This window comes from Heterodontus francisci, chromosome 9 (assembly GCF_036365525.1).
Source record: "Heterodontus francisci isolate sHetFra1 chromosome 9, sHetFra1.hap1, whole genome shotgun sequence".
In the NCBI taxonomy this organism is placed as follows: Eukaryota; Metazoa; Chordata; class Chondrichthyes; order Heterodontiformes; family Heterodontidae; genus Heterodontus; species Heterodontus francisci.
In genome coordinates this window covers 102,412,404-102,428,927 of record NC_090379.1, presented here as the reverse complement: position 1 = coordinate 102,428,927, position 16,524 = coordinate 102,412,404, and the positions used below count along the sequence as shown (strand labels likewise).

General features: G+C 46.5%; 1 protein-coding gene across 1 annotated transcript in view; it reads left to right on the top strand.

The window, feature by feature from the left end:
* The window catches only part of ltk (leukocyte receptor tyrosine kinase), a 136,879-nt gene that overhangs the window by 25,688 nt on the left and 94,667 nt on the right, over window positions 1–16,524 (top strand). The window contains exons 4-9 of the mRNA XM_068038177.1: window positions 2,651–2,825; window positions 4,308–4,458; window positions 6,854–6,985; window positions 8,451–8,607; window positions 9,837–10,019; window positions 11,890–11,988. Of these exons, the coding sequence (XP_067894278.1) occupies window positions 2,651–2,825; window positions 4,308–4,458; window positions 6,854–6,985; window positions 8,451–8,607; window positions 9,837–10,019; window positions 11,890–11,988 (897 nt within the window). The remainder of the gene's footprint in view (window positions 1–2,650; window positions 2,826–4,307; window positions 4,459–6,853; window positions 6,986–8,450; window positions 8,608–9,836; window positions 10,020–11,889; window positions 11,989–16,524) is intronic.

Sequence of the window (16,524 nt, the reverse complement as noted above, 5' to 3'; positions counted from 1 at the left end):
TTGTAGGGTACAGAGAGACATAGATAGGCTGCAGAGCTGGGCTGAGAGATGGCAAATGCAGTTTAATGCGGAAAAGTGTGAGGTGATTCACTTTGGAAGGAGTAACAGGAATGCAGAGTACTGGGCTAATGGGAAGATTCTTGTCAGTGTAGATGAACAGAGAGATCTTGGTGTCCAGGTGCATAAATCCCTGAAGCTTGCTAACCAGGTTAATAGGGCTGTTAAGAAGGAATATGGTGTGTTAGCTTTTATTAGTAGGGGGGTCGAGTTTCGGAGCCACGAGGTCATGCTGCAGCTGTACAAAACTCTGGTGAGACCGCACCTGGAGCATTGCGTGCAGTTCTGGTCACCGCATTATAGGAAGGATGTGGAAGCTATGGAAAGGGTGCAGAGGAGATTTACTAGGATGTTGCCTGGTATGGAGGGAAGGTCTTACGAGGAAAGGCTGAGGGACTTGAGGTTGTTTTCGTTGGAGAGAAGGAGGAGGAGAGGTGACTTAATAGAGACATATAAGATAATCAGAGGGTTAGATAGGGTGGATAGTGAGCGTCTTTTTCCTCGGATGGTGATGGCAAACACGAGGGGACATAGCTTCAAGTTGAGGGGTGATAGATATAGGACAGATGTGAGAGGTAGTTTCTTTACTCAGAGAGTAGTAAGGGCGTGGAATGCCCTGCCTGCAGCAGTAGTAGATTAGCCAACTTTAAGGGCATTTAAGTGGACATTGGATAGACACATGGATGAAAATGGAATAGTGTAGGTCAGATGGTTTCACAGCTCGGCGCAACATCGAGGGCCGAAGGGCCTGTACTGCGCTGTAATATTCTAATCTAATCTAAACTTCTCAAGAAAGAAATGCTATTGTTGTGGCATGAAGATCAGTAGCATTAAAACAGTCACTTTCTGCTGAAGCATGTTTACAATATTACAACCCAAGGAAAGAAACTACATTTGAAGCAAATGCTTCACGAAAGGGTCTCGGAGTATATCTGTTACAGGAAGGTTGACCAATTGCGTTTGGCTCCAAAATCTTGTCACCCACTCAGACGAACTATTCAAACATAAAATGAAAAACATTGGCATTCGTATTCAGTGTCACCAGATTCCATACGTACCTATTTGGCAAACACTTTGTTGTTGAGACCGATCACAAACCATTGTCAATGAATTGGTAAAAACCACTCACCAGCGTGCCACCTTGACTCCAAAGGTACAGGGATACGATTGTGAAGCTCGATCTAAATCTACAAACCTCATGGTTACATCTGACACACTGAGCAGATTACCCAACCCCAAGAAACAAGAAGATATACCATTAAATGTGCAAATAGACGAAGTAGATATGGAACTAGATGTATACAATATTGATCTAATGTGATTTGGACAGTAAAAACGCGAAGAGCTTCAAGAAGAGACTTCCAAAGATTCTGTCCCAAGGACATTATGGCAGCTCATCATCAATGGATGGCCGGATACAATGGAATAGATTCCCACAGATTTCAGAACCTTTTGGCCATATCCTGACGAATTAGGGATATCTAAATGGTGTAATTTTCAAAGGTAGACAAATGCTGATACCCAAAATGCTTCATCAGGATATCCTTACACGATTACATTAAGGTCACAAGGGTATTGAAAGATCAAGGACTTTCATGTGAGACAGTTTATTGGCCAGGGATCAATAACAACATAAAACGAGCAGTGAGGATGTGCGATGCATGTCGGGAGCATCAACCGAGTCAACACAAAGAACCACTTCATCCTCATGATGTTCCATCACATCCATGGTCAAGAATAGCATTGACTTATTTACTGTCAGAGGTGATGACTTCTTACTGATTACTGACTACTTCTCCAAATTTCCTATCATTCACCAACTGAGGGATACATCAGGTGCATCCATAGCAAACACAATGAGTGCAATTTTCATTTTTTTTGGTTCCACAGAGGAGATAGTGTTGGATAATGGTCCACAGTGCCATTCCAAGACATGTGCGCAAAGTGGTCTGTAAATCACATTACATCATCTCCACACTATCCAAGATCAAACTGTCAGAAAGGATGGTGCAGACAGTAAAGTCACTAATCTTGAAAGGGAATGTTGTGATATTGCTTTAACTGCTTGAGTAGTAGTTAACATACTGCTGAATATGTAAATAGTATCGTATACATCATCACAGGAAGTGATGCAAGCCAACAAGTGATACAGTAGTTGGAGAACTGTAAGTCAACAGATAGCGCCTGTGTCTCAGAGCCCTCCTGTAATTCTGTATTCTGTAATAAAGAACTCTTCATTCAACTTACCATTCATCCTCAGAGTGTCTGGTACGTTTGTGTTAAGAACTCAATAACACAATGATATGATGGGTCATAGATCTGTTTGGAGGTGCTGAATGTGTGGGGATAAGGTGTGCTGGAGCAATAACCGGAGAAGTTTCCCACTGGGCCATTCAGGAGGCACCTCTTGGGAGAGGGTCAAGAACAGTATTGCTAATGGTTTGCGAGCAACAAGTTAACCTCTCCTCTCGTGTTTGGTTATGAGAAGTATCTAGGTTTTGGTCAGGTGCCTAGTCAGCCCTGCAACGTACTCAATCAGGAATGGTTGCTTGACGTTACGTCTTACAAAATAATGTATTTTTTTTCTTTGCAGACTACTCTGATGTGATTTGGTGGTTTACATCTTGTGGAGCTAGTGGCCCAAAAGGCCCCACTCAGGCCCAGTGTGACAATGCCTACCGCCACACAAACGTCTCTGTGGGTCTACAATCAGAAGGGCCACTCAAGGGCATCCAGACTTGGCAGATCCCAGCCACTAGCAAATATGTGTAAGCGTAAACCTCTGACTCTTCTTTAAAGTTAGCACAGGAGATGAAGACATCCTGAATCAGTAACCATCTAAACTGATCTGGGGCAGGGGGCAGGGGTCATCCAAATCGGTGACCATTGGTCTTCATGAATCCAAGCTAACATCTTTTGGTTACAGCAACTCTGAGACACTCAGGTATAGGGAGCCACAGCCAGTAGCACAGTATAAGAACAGTTTCAGTTGGCTGGATTTTACAGGCCCCCCGACATCGGCGGTTGCGTTAGGGGGACCCAGAAAATGCCTCCTGGAGAGGCCTGCCATGGGCCTCGATGCTAGGAAGGCCCACCCCATATCGCCAGCAGTGGCAAGGCCTCATGCATTCTCCACCTCCGCAACCCCCCCCCCCCCCCCCGCACCCCCGTGAAGCTGGGCAACGGGAACATCATTAACATAGCCAAAAAAATGCAAATTATTAAATTAAATACTTACCCGCTCCTGGCATCCATTCCATTGCCACATTGATGCGGGACACTGGTGGGGAGGGGGGAGCAAGTAAGTATTTCAGTGTGGCGGGGGAGCGGGGTAAAACTATTCTGGTTGGTGGAGGGGATGGTGGGAAGGGGTTGAAGGTTAAAATTAATGAACTTTGCAGGGGAAAGGTCAGGTACACAAGGTAAGTATTTTGGAGGGGGTGAGAGGGCAAGGAATGATCTAAATGGATATTGGGGAGGTGGGAGAGGGGATAGAAACATTTCTTTAATTGTTTAGATTAAATCCAAAATGCCTATTCCTTTAAAAATATAAATTACATGTAAGGGCTGGAAGCCCTTTAAAAATGGTGTTGGCACCTGCACAGTGCGTCGGACACCATTGCCGGGGACGGACCGCCCACCCGGTCTACGTCATTGGTGGGGGGGAGGGGCGGGAACAATGGGACGTGGTCCACCCCAGCCATTTAAATGTGCTGCCGCATTTAATATCGCAGCGGTTCTGCGAAGAGTGATCCACATGTGTGTACTGCTATAGTTTATGGCCGCTGCCGAGAATGTGAAATCCAGGCCAGTAGAACCCTTTCTATTTTGTCTAGGTCTGATTTCAGTAGATCCTCCATTATTTGCTCCTAGATCTGATTTAAGTAGATCCCCAATGCTAATTAGTACCAGGTCTGATATCAGTAGACTTTTCTGTCTAGTCCCAGTTCTGATTTCAGTATATCCCTAAGTCTGTGTAGATCTAGTTCTGATTTCAGTAGATCCCTCCCTGTTTAGTTCCAAATCTGAGTTGAGTATATCCTTAATTCTGATTTGTCCCAGCTCTGATTCCAGTTGGTCCTTCATATCTTAGTCCCAGCTTTAATGCCCGTAGATCCCTTACTGTTTAGTCCATGCTCTTGATCCTAGTTGATCCCTCTCTCTTTAGCCCCAGCTCTAATTCGAATAGATCTTTCAATGTTTGGTCTCTGCTCTGAGTTCAGCATGTCTCACCAATCCCATTTCTCTAGGGTGTCCGCTTATGGAGCCGCTGGAGGCAAAGGAGCCCGGAACAGCAATAAGAGATCACATGGAATTTTCATTTCAGCCATCTTACATCTGGAGAAGGATGATCTTCTTTATATCCTAGTTGGACAGCAAGGAGAAGATGCCTGCCCAGGGGTATGTGGAACATCTTCCAAATCTTGTGTGTCACAGCACAGGGGTGAAGCAAGCAAGTGGGTGCTTGACTCACACAGTGTATGTATCGAGGGCCAGAGGATAAGGGGATTATACCATTTGGGACACTAGACTTGAATCATGCACCTTTCTTGATTCAGAACTACATTTTATAGGCAAATGTGTCTTGTTGCCTTGCCCTCTTGACTGGAGGGCAGAAGTTAGTATACCTTGCCACATTGCTCATTAAGTCATAGAATGGATACGGCACACAAGGAGGCCATTCGGCTCATCGAGCCGGTTCCAGCTGTTTGCTAGAGCAATTTAACTACTCACACTCCCCTCATCCTTTCCCCGTCGCACTGCAGATTTTTTCCCTTCAGGTACTTATCCAATTCTCTTTTGAAAGCCATTATTGATTCTGCCTCCACCAACCTTTCAGGCGGTGCATGCCACATCCTAACCCCTACAACCCCTGGGATTAGGCTGGCATGGCGGGGAGTGCTATGCCCATCACTTAACCGTCTCCAGTTTTACCAGTGGCGGGGAAAGTGGTGGGCCAATGGCTACTTAAGGGCCTCTTCCCGGGCGCCACAGGTAGGGCACTGCACCACCTGGCGAGGCTGCCCAGTAAAACCTGGCGGCCTCCTTGCGGGCTGGGAGGGGTAGATCCCTCCTGATTGGCCACCCTATGCCCCAAGGAGAGCCTCCCCAGTGGCACAGGCTTCCAGCTCTGGAAGACCTCCCCCTGCCCCCATGATCAATCACCCCTGCCCCTCGCCGGGGCCTGGCTGATTGGACCCGCCAAGCCCCCAACCCAACTTACCTTCTCTTGTCTCCATCACTGTGTGAGTCTGAGGCCTGCTGCAGTTCCAGAAGTGGCCACCGCTCCCGGTGGCGCTGTTGGGACTGAAGAGCTGCCAGCCCTCTGATAGGCCAGTAGCTCTTGGAGGGGGAGCAACCTGCCTCAGAAGGGCAAAAGCCATGACTTCAGGCAATTAATTGCTTGTGCCAAGCTTAGATAGTTAGACAAGGAGAAACGTTTCCCATTAATTGATGGTGCAAGGTCTAGGAGACACAGATTGAAGGCTTTGGGAAGAGATGCAGGGGGAATGTGAGGAAGAACTTTTTTTACACAATGAGTGGTAATGACCTGGAACACTTTGTCCCTGAGGGTGGTGGAAACGGAGACAATCGATGATTTCAAAAGGAAATTGGATGAACACTTGAAGAAAATAAACTCGCAGAGATACGGGAATCGAGTGGGGGAGTGGGACTGATTGGATAGCTCTGCAGAGAGCCGGCATGGACACGATGGGCCGAATGGCTTCCTTCTGTACCATAATTGACTCTAAAGGGTACAATTCTAAAGGAGGTGCAGGAACAGACACCTGGGGAGTATATGTGTACAAATCGTTGAAGGTGGCAGGACAGGTTGAGAAAGTGTTTAAAAAGGCACATGGGATCCTGGGCTTTATAAATAGAGGCATAGAGTACAAAAGCAGGAAGCTATGGTGAATCTTCATAAAACTGCTTCAGCCTCAACTGGAGTGTTGTGTCCAGTTCTGGGCACCACACTTTCGGAAGGATGTGAAGGCATTGGAGAAGGTACAGAAAAGATTCACGAGAATGCTTCCAGGGATGAGGGTCTTCAGTTACATGGATAGATTGGAGAAGCTGGGACTGTTCTCCTTAGAGAAGAGAAGGAAGATTGAGAGGAGATTTGATAGAGGTGTTCAAAATCATGAGAGGTCCAGACAGAGTAGATAGAGATTCATGATGAATATTGGAACTTTTCATATTTGAAGTTAAGTTTTTGACATGCAGCGTATATGCCCAAATCACTTCTCTGGTGCTGGTTTGTTATGGTAATGCAATTTTTCCTTTAGCACTTTCATCACCATATGAAGCAAACAGAAACTCTTTCTGTGTGCTTTTTTCAACAACTTGGTCTGGAGACTCTTTAAGATGGAGATGGGTTTCTGTGCATGTCAGGTACCAGTCTGGCCAATAAAAACTACACTCAGCTGTGATTGGTGGACACCTTTTCAGCCACAGCTTTACACTGTTTTCTCAGATAATGTGGGATGATAGGACAAGTCTATTGATCTTCAAGCCTATCCTCAAATCTATTCCTACAAATCAACCTTTTATACGGAATAGAATTACACAGAATCTGCAGCACAGAAACAGGCCATTCAGCCCAACTAATCCACGCCAATATTATGCTCGACACGAGCATAACCTAGCACCATATCATTCAGTTCCTATTCCTCATGTGCTTATCCACCTTCCCCTGAAATGTGTATATTAAGCAAAATAAACTACTGTCTACAGAATGGCTGCAGCATGTCTAGAGAAGTCTAGAAGTTAGTAGCATCTCTGTTTCTCTCTTTAGAAAGATGCCATGACTCAGAAGATCTGCTTGGGAGAATCTTCCATCATCGAAGATGAATACAATGCTAACAATGCCATGTCAGAATGGGCAGGAGGTGGAGGTGGAGGTGGCGGAGCAACATATATCTTCAAGGTATAGAAGTTCTGTTCTGAGATATACAACTGTGTGTCTTCACACACATGCATTTCCACTTTATAAGATGCTGGAAGGGGACAGAATTTAACCGGCCCCCTCATGATGGGAATGACAAAATGGCAGGGAGCTGCGCAGGACAGCTCCCCGACACATTCCCACTGCCAGAGAAGCTTCCCAGCTGGGACCCAGATCAATTGTCCTCACTGCGGAGGCAGGCAGCATATTTAAATATTTAAGAACTCAATTAGGGCCAATTCTTTGGGCATTTTGCTGTCAGCAGAGTGACCTCTAGCCATGTGGGGAGTTTGCCAGTTCAATGGAGGTGGCCTGTCTGTGGTAGCCTGGGCGACCATCGGAGCCAAAAGCTCAATGGCACATTGAAGCAGTCCCATGAAGACAATGCTGTTCCCGCAGACATAACACTTCCCCCACACCCCCACCCCCGAGGAACTTCCCCTTCAGAACCTATTTTTTAAACTGATTTCTCCAAGGGCGTCTCCATTTTGAGGTGCCCTTGCAGGCCCTGAGCCGCCTCAGCAGCACCACCTCTCTTGGAGGAGCTGCAGAGGCTCTAGAGCTGCTGGTCTTTTGATTGGGCCAGCAGCATTGGGAGCCCCCGAACCCCTGCACCCCCCCCCCCCCCCACACTCCTTAATTGAACAGCAAGCCCGGAGGTGGCCAATTACGAGGATGCCTCTGGTAAAATTGCTGAGCTGATCTCACTCCTGGAAAGCGTGGACTCGGGACCCCCATTTCGTCCCAACATTCAGGGTCCCGAAAGCTGCAGTAAAATCTTGCCCTTGATGTTCGGCGTCACTCTGTCACGTACTATGTACTCCAACTGGGACATCAAGTAGTGCTTGCTCATTGGACCAATTGAAGGAGAGAGAAAGACATGCAGATTATAAAGCACCTATCACAACCTCAGGATGTCCCAAAGTACTTTACAACTAATGAATTACTTTGTAATGTAGGAAACATGACAGCCAATTTGCACACAGCAAGGTCCCATCAGCAGCAATGAGACTTGAGGGATATATGTCGGCCAGGATTCCCTGTACTTCTTCAAAATGATGCTGTGGGATCTATACTGTCCACCTGAGAGGTCAGATGAGGTCTAGGTTTAACATCCAAACTAACTCCCTCACTACTGCACTGGGCTCAAGTCTCTGGAATGCCAACCTTCTGACTCAGAGGCAAGAGTGCTGCCACTGAGCCACAGCTACAAGTAGCAATCACTTGGACCAAGATGTGAGCAAGGCATGAAGGTTATTGCGATTAATACCCCATAGTTCAGAAAGGCCTTCAGGGGATGGGGCAAAAGATTGCCTTTTATGGAGAGCGGGAGGATTCAGTGGATTTCAGTACATATGAAACGAACCCCGTTAAGAACACTTTTGCAGTCCAAAGTACAGAATAAAACTAGTTATTTGCTGTGGTTGAATTATGTTTTTCTATACAGGTGGAGAATGGGGTTTCAGTGCCACTGCTGATTGCCGCAGGCGGGGGCGGAAAAGCATATTTGGAGGACCCAGATGCCATAATGGATGATCTGGTGGTGGAACAGTATGAAAATGACACATCAGTGCCTGGATTCAATGGCCAAATAGGGGCTGCAGGTTAGTGGAGGAAAAAAGTGACTTGTAATCTTCTTTGACCAGGTGCCTAGAGTTCTCAGTGGGGCAAGATAAAAATTGATATGGTTACAGTAAGTAAATCATTGTAGTCTCTTGTTTAGTGATGGTCCACTGAAACTCTTGTGGCATGCTTTTCAAAAACAGCCTGAGAGAAAAGGAACAGATTTACTTTTATGTAGCTAGCATGAATAGTTCAGGTGCACCTGCCTGACAGTCACTGCCTTTCAATTGAAAACCTACCTAACCTGCTGGCCTCAGACGGGTTTTGATGGTTGTTCTCTGATCCACTGTCCGGTACACCGAGGGAGACATCTCCCAATTGCATTGGAGTTGCAGGCATTTGTTCTTGGGATGTGAGTTACACTGGCAAAGCCACATTTATTTCCCAGCCCCAAGAACGCTGCCTTGAAAATGTCAAAACTGAGATACATAGATTCTTAAGAGGCATGGGTATTAAGGGTTACAGAAGGAAAGCAGTGGATGGAGTCGAGATGAAGACCAGTCATGATCTAATTGAATGGTGGAACAGACTCAAAGGGCTGAATGGCCTACTCCTGTTCCTATATTCAGTAGAGTAGACTACAGGGTAGACGAGAGGTATTGCTTCCATTTTGGAGGGAATCCAAAACTAGGGGCGATAAATATAAGCTAGTCAGTAATAAATCTAACAGGAAATTTAGGAGGAAGCTCTTTACGCAGAGAGTAGTTAGAATATGGAACTTGCTAACACATGGAGAAATGAGGTGAATAGCATAGGTGCACTTAATAGACAACTAGATAAATGCATGAAGGAGAAAGGAATAGATGGTTGTGCTGATAGGTTGAGATGAAGTAGGATGGGAGGAGGCTGCTGTGGAGCATAAACATCGCCGTAGGCCAGTTGAGCTGAAAGGCCTGTCTGTATGATGTAAAATTGTCTGTAATTCTGAGGCAGTGAAATTTGAGTAATGGCTGATCCTGAAGCTAGTATCGCTCGAATATATAGGGTTTCCCTGAAATTGACACTACTGCAAGTCAGTCATATTCTGGGAAGGAAACTCACTGTCTTTGCGGTGGGAGGCGACTATTCAGCTGCTTAGTTTCCAGGACACATCTGAACAAAGAGAATGAAGATAGACTTGATTGAGGTAGATAAATTAGACAAATACTGTCTATAAGGTAGTCTATATCTCTTCAGTCTAATTTAATTGGTTGTAACTTCTGACCTGCAGGTGGAGGCGGAGGTTGGAATGACATCACCAAGTATCCCTGGGCAGGAAAGTCTCTCATGGAAGGCGCTAATGGGGGCAGTGCATGTCCCCAGGCTCTGAACAAGCTGAAGTGGGCAACGCATGGAGGCTTTGGAGGGGGTGGTGGGGCTTGCACATCAGGAGGAGGAGGTGGTGGATACAGAGGTAAGTCCTGGCCAATCATATTGTAAAGCAAAGCAAAATACTGCAAATGCTCAAAATCTGAAATAAAACAGAAAGTGCTGGCTATACACAGCAGGTCGGGCAGCATCTGTGGAGAGAGAAGCAGAGTTAATGTTTCAGGTTGGTGACCATTTGTCAGAACCATTGTATATCATTTATATTCACTAATCATTAGGATGCTATTGAGTTGTACATTAAGACAGAGGGATCTATAATGTTTTCCCATCTCTGCTTGCTCTCAACCTTTAAGATGCATTATTCTTTCTTCCGAAATCTACAAAAGAATGATTCACAACTATGTTGGTTGTCCCTATCCCAACAGCCCCCCAGTTTACTCTTGTAAAGCTGACAGCCATTTTGGACAACCCCAGTGACAGTAACGAATGGGACTGTCTGTCTTTATCCTGGTTTCGGTCACACTGTTTGGACCTGAGGTCAAGTTAAGTGCCACTTACTTTAGTATCCCACATAAAACAGGGAATATGATGCCTGGCATATGTTGAGGGATTATTTAGTTCCTTGCCAATATGCACAGCCATTTTGTAAACCAGACAACACCATTGAACCATGAATGAGAATAACCTGGGATGAAATTCAGGTGTCTAAGATTTTAAAAAACCTGCAACAGGTTGAGTTGTACAATGCTAATATTTCTGTTCATTATAAACAATAATGCTGTAGTATCAGTTTAGCAAGTAACATGACAGCCACCAGTAAATTAAAGGTCGTTTCAGTTCAGACCAGTTCCTTTCAACTGTGATAAGTACAACCTCCTTCCTCATTAATACTATTCAATGATGGGTCGGAATACTTCTTTTCCTGTTTCTGTCTCTGCTTCAGAGTAGAGGCTCGGATTTAGAACAGTAAATGGCTCTCCAGCTGTGAGGAAGGTCGCATAATTGGTCTGTTGGTTTTATACTTTTCCAGAAATGATCAGAATCCTCCTGCACACCTGCCTGCCTGTAAGTCATTGAGTCACTACGACACAGAAAGAGGCCATTCGGCCTATCGAGTCCTTGCCGGCTCTCTGTAGAGCAAACCCGTCAGTCCCATTCCCTGTTTTGTCCCAGTATCTGTTCTTCATAGGGTTAGTTTCGCTGGATCTGATCCTTCCCATGGGCTGGTAAACATATACCAGGTAATTTCAATAAAACCGGAAGCTGACAGGTCCTTGAAAACTTTGGACTTAGATGTCAGAAGGTACCTAGTAAAACCACCAGGTCTATCATCAAATTACACAGGCAAGCTTCCCTTTGCTTGTCCAGACGAAATTTCCCGATAATTAGGGCATTGATTTTTTGGGGTTATCTGAGGCCGAGTGGGAAGAAGCCCAACTGCAAGTGTGAAGCTAACAGGCTATATAAATGTACAATAAGGAACAGAAAGACTATAGCACGTTTCAAGACCTCAGGATGTCCCAAAATGCTTCACAACCAATTAAATACTTTTGAGGTCTAGTCACTTCAAAACGAGGTAGCCAATATGTGCACAGCAAGTTGCCACAAACAGCAATGTCTTTTAGTAATGTTAGTTGAGGGATAAATATTGACCAGGACACCAGGGAGAACTCCCCTGCTCTTCTTTGAAATAATGCTACAGGATCTTTTATATCTACCTGATAGGGTAGACAGGGCCTCACTTCAATATCTAATCTGAAAGATGACACCTTCAACAATGCAGCATTCCATCAGCCTAGATTATATGATCAAATCCCTGGAGTGGTATTCTGACCCAGAGGTAAGAATGCTACCACTGAGACAAGGCCATGACACCTTTAGTGGGAAGTGTAGCTAAGCAACTGTATATCTAATAAGTGTGAGTTTCTGTCTTTCTTTCTGTGCACCTCTTTCAGGTGGAGATGCGTCTTTAGCTGATGGGATCACAGCGGATGGCTATGATGGAATTTCATTTGTCAATCAGGCTGGAGAGATCTACCTCCACCCATTGGCAGGTAAAGAGAAATAATGGGCTGCCAATCTGGGGCTTGGTTACATGTTGAAACAAACCATTCTTCAACAAAACCTTGTGCTATTCAAAAATAATTTACTCTTATTTACTTTGGCTGTATCTGTATGCAAGGGTTTGACCTACAAGGGCATTATAATTGCTCTCAGCAGCCAGTTGGGGAAAGGTCAAGCACAGTCACAGGAATATAGAAACAGGAGTAGGACAGTCAGCCCCTCGAGCCTGTTCCATCATTCAATGAGATCCCGCTGATCTGTATTCGGACTCCATCCACCCCCTTGGCTCCATATCCCTTTATATCCTTTGGTAACAAAAATCTATCTATCTCAGATTTAAAATTATTGATTGAGCTGAAATATACTGCTTTTTGTGGGAGGAAGTTCCACACCTCTACCATCCTTTGTGTGAAGAAATGTTTCCTAACTTCTCTCCTGAATGGTTGATTTTAGCCTGATTTTAAGGTTATATCGCCTTGTCCTACACCACCCCCCCCCCCCCCACCCCCCCGCAACCAGCAGCAACAGTTGCTCTCTATATACCCAATCAATTCCTTTCAAAATCCAAAAAACTTCCATCTAATCACCCCTTAACCTGTTATATTCCAGGGAATGCAAGCTTACCTTATGTTATCTTTCCTCATTATCTAATCCTTGGAGTCCTGATAACATTCTGGTGAATCTGCACAGCCCTCCTTCCAAGGCTTTCTCAAGTCCAGAACGGTACACAGTATTACAGATGTGGTCTAACCAGGGCTTTGTGCAATTGTAGCAAAACTTCCTCCCATTTATATTCTTACCCTCTAGTTATAAAAGCAAAAATTCTATTGACAATTTTTTATTACTTTTTGTACCTGACTGTTAGATTTTAGCAATCTATGCACATGGTCACTTAAATCCCATTGGTCCTCCACAATTCCGAGCTTTTCACTATTTAAATAATTCTTAAATCTATTCTTTTTTGGTCCAAAATGGATGACCTCACACTTACCTGCGTTGAAATCCATCTGCCATAGTTACTGCCACTCACTTTAATCTACCTGTCTCTTTGTAATTGAATAGTTCTTGCTATACTACTTACTACACCACCAATCTTTGTATCATCAACACACTTGGATCTATGGCTCTCTCTTGCATAATCTATAACATTAATAAATATAGTGAATAGTTGATGTCCCAGTACTGATGCTTGTAGGACACCATGCATGGAATCTTACAGGCTTAGCTTTTGATGGAGCGCAGGACCATTTCCGGTTTGGCAACCCGACCCTCCGAGTAGCGGGCTTTCCAGGTGAATTTTGTGGTGACGGCCAATTAAGAGGGCTCCTCCAGGATTGCAGTCTAATTAGGTGCAGCCGACGGGATGAATAGTCAGAAGCCTGAATGAGGGCTGAGTATTTAAAGGGACACTGACAGCACTCACAGTGGTAACACTGTATATTGTGGATAGCTATTTTGCAGATGCAAAAGGAGGAGGAAAATGGATGCCAGAAGGGGAAGGGCAGCCCCACAATTCATGGACATGGCAGGAGGTTAGGGTGGTAACTGTGAGGGCACGGAGGCAGGGGCTCTTTCCAGAAGATGGCAGGAGGAGGCCAACCAGTTTCATCAAACAGGCATGGCTGGAGGTCGCAGAGGTGGTGAAAAGCCAGCGTGTGGTGAGGAGGATGTGGATCTAGGGCAGGAAATGCTTCAGCGACCCTTTGTGATCTGGTAAGGTGAGTGCCATGCAACTTTCAGCTGGCAGCCATCACACTCTCACCTCCAGAGCGTTCTTCAGCACACACATCCTTTGAAGCACTCTACTTGTGACCACACATGAGAATGTCTGCGAAAACTCCACCTTAACTCTGCATCTCCATAGACAGCAATGACAATCACCCTCAGGGTGCTGACCTGGTGTTCACCATCCCACAGTGAGCCCCCTCAAATGTCATGCCTAAATTCTAAGCAAGGACTGAACTCATAAGAGTCCTCACTCTCTAAATTTCCACATTGCAGGATGAGAGAGTATATAACCCCCAGGAGAGGTGAAGAAGCAGTGGTGCAGTTGCATCCTTGGCCACCCTGACACCAATGGAAGAGAATGCCCTGCAGTACAGGCTGTCACCAATGAAGATATGGGAGTGCTGCAGCAACTGGGTGAAAGCTTTACATATGACACTTGCAGCTGGCTCCAACATGTGACTTATGTGGAGCCCTGTTCACTGATATGAAAAAATGTAATAATCAATGAACGGCAAGGGCTTGATGTCTCTGTCACCTACGTGCATCACTGATGATTATCTTTTATCTCCTGCAGGGACATCGCTGGAGGCACAGTGAGAGATGGGGGAGGAGGCATTTCAGTCCTCAGAGGTGGAGCAGCACTCTGAGGAAGCACAATCTGCTCCCTCCACCAGTGCAGATACACCCACCTCAGTAGCTCCATCCTCACTGATAGAAAGGGTGGCACAAGGTGAGGAATATTTCACATGTGAGCAATAGCAGATGCTGGAGGCAGAGACAGCCATGGAAAGTTCCCATCCGAGTCCTGAGGAAGCATCCAACGATGCTCAGCTAGACACAGATGTAGAGCCTCAGGGGTTATATGCTAAGAGGGCACTTGTGGACCAGCAAAGGAAAATGTGTGGTCATCTGTCAGAATTCCCAGAGTCAGTGCAGTACTTAGCACTGAAGATGGAGGAGTCCATCGCAGCCATGAGTATCGTCATGTCTCTGGCATATGAGCGTATGACCACCTCTATTGAAAGAGTGGCCAACCTCATGGGGAGTCCGATGCAGCAGGACAATGTGTGGATGTGGGCACACAACAATGGCCTCCACACGATGGTGGCAACCTTGAGAAGCGTTGAGCAAACAGTTGCCTTGATGGCTTAACATTACTTTCAAGGACAGCCAAGTGTTCACCATGCTTGATTAGCAGGGAGATGCAGGTCAGCTGTGCTAGGCAAGAGGTGGCCAAGGATGATGGCATTAGGGACTCTCCTCAAAGCGCCTCCAGATAACAGCCCTTCCCACCGGCTCCTCTGACAGGCACAACAGCTGACTCCTTACCCCATGACTAACTTTGCCCCTGCACATACGCGGGCTGTATTTTGTCAGGGTGGCAGTGGCCCCTGTGATGGGCCAGAAAGCCGGGGGCAACCCTGTCTCAGCCATTTGGGGGTGACCCGGCCGGATTCTATGCCACTCATGCATTTAATGAGCTGTGGCAAGGGCTCCCATCCCTTTAAAGGATGAAAGCCCTCCAAGAGATGCCAGCCAATCAGAGAACCAGCAGCTCTTCAGTCCCAGCATTGCCACTGAGAGCCAATGGCCTTACAGGAAGGTGTGGGGTTTGGGGGGCTGGGGGGGTGGGGGTCACTGGGTCTAGTTAGGCAGGCCCCAGTGAGAGGGGGAAATGGAGCAGTGTGGTTGTTGGTGAGGGCAGGGTTTGTTGCCATTGGGGCAGCCATTATTACTGAGAGGCCACTCCATGGGCCACAGCGTGCCAGATTAGGAGGGCCCCCGATCCCGCGTGGAGGCCACCAGTGTTCACCAGGCAGTCTCCCCACAGGGTGGAGGGCACACCGCCACTGTTAAAATGCCCGCAGCAGCAGGAAAAGGCCCTTAATGGGCCATAAGTGGCACAATTGGCCTCTGGGCAGGAGAGCCATCCTCCACCCTCCCTCCCAATTTTTTGTCCCCTCTCCAGCCACCACCACCTCCTATTCTATTCCTCTGCAAAATTCCAGCGATGCAGGTGGGACAGTCTTTGGTGGGGCCCTCAGGAGCCTCAACACCCAGAAAATATCCACCATGGGTATCTAAAGTATCCAAGCCTATTAGCCAGCAGGCTGGCTCCAGGTCTTTGTTCCAGCCACAGTGGAATCTGGCCTGTGAGGGAGCAGCTAGACCCAGGAGAGGATAAATACAGCGCCAGGCTTGGAGCCTACACTTACCTTCGGGAGCTGAGAGGAGTGGAATCGGATCTGCGAGGGAGCGCGCTGACTGAACTTGAATTTAAAAAAAAAATCAAACAGTGACATCACAAGAAAATTGTAAGGTGTTTGGTTGGTGAGTAACTGCCGTTAGGGAGTATCTGTAAATAGCTAGGTTAGTACACTGCTGTTAGCGTGTGTGTGTTAATAGCTACAAATTAGAGAAAAAAACTGAAAATTAATATTTATGTAACTACCTTATAACTAATTACAAAGTGACTCCTGACAATGTAGCGGCCTGCCGACGTCATCAGAGCACTCCAAGCTGCGCACATGTGCAAAAGGTCTCCTGCTCTCGGTGAGATGCTGCGCAAGTGCAGCCTAAGTCTTGCCAGGACTAATTGGCACATGCGCGGGAAAACGTCATGGCACAACGCCACCATCATCGAGTGGCTGAATGGGGAACTTTGAGGCTGGAGGTCGCTCCCTCCCCCCACTCTGTTACTCTCTCCCACCCCAGTGGCCGCACTCCCCCTTTGGCCACTCGCTCCAGGCCTTGACGCTTTCTCCCCCTCCCCACCGGCCGCTTCCCCCCCCTCAGCC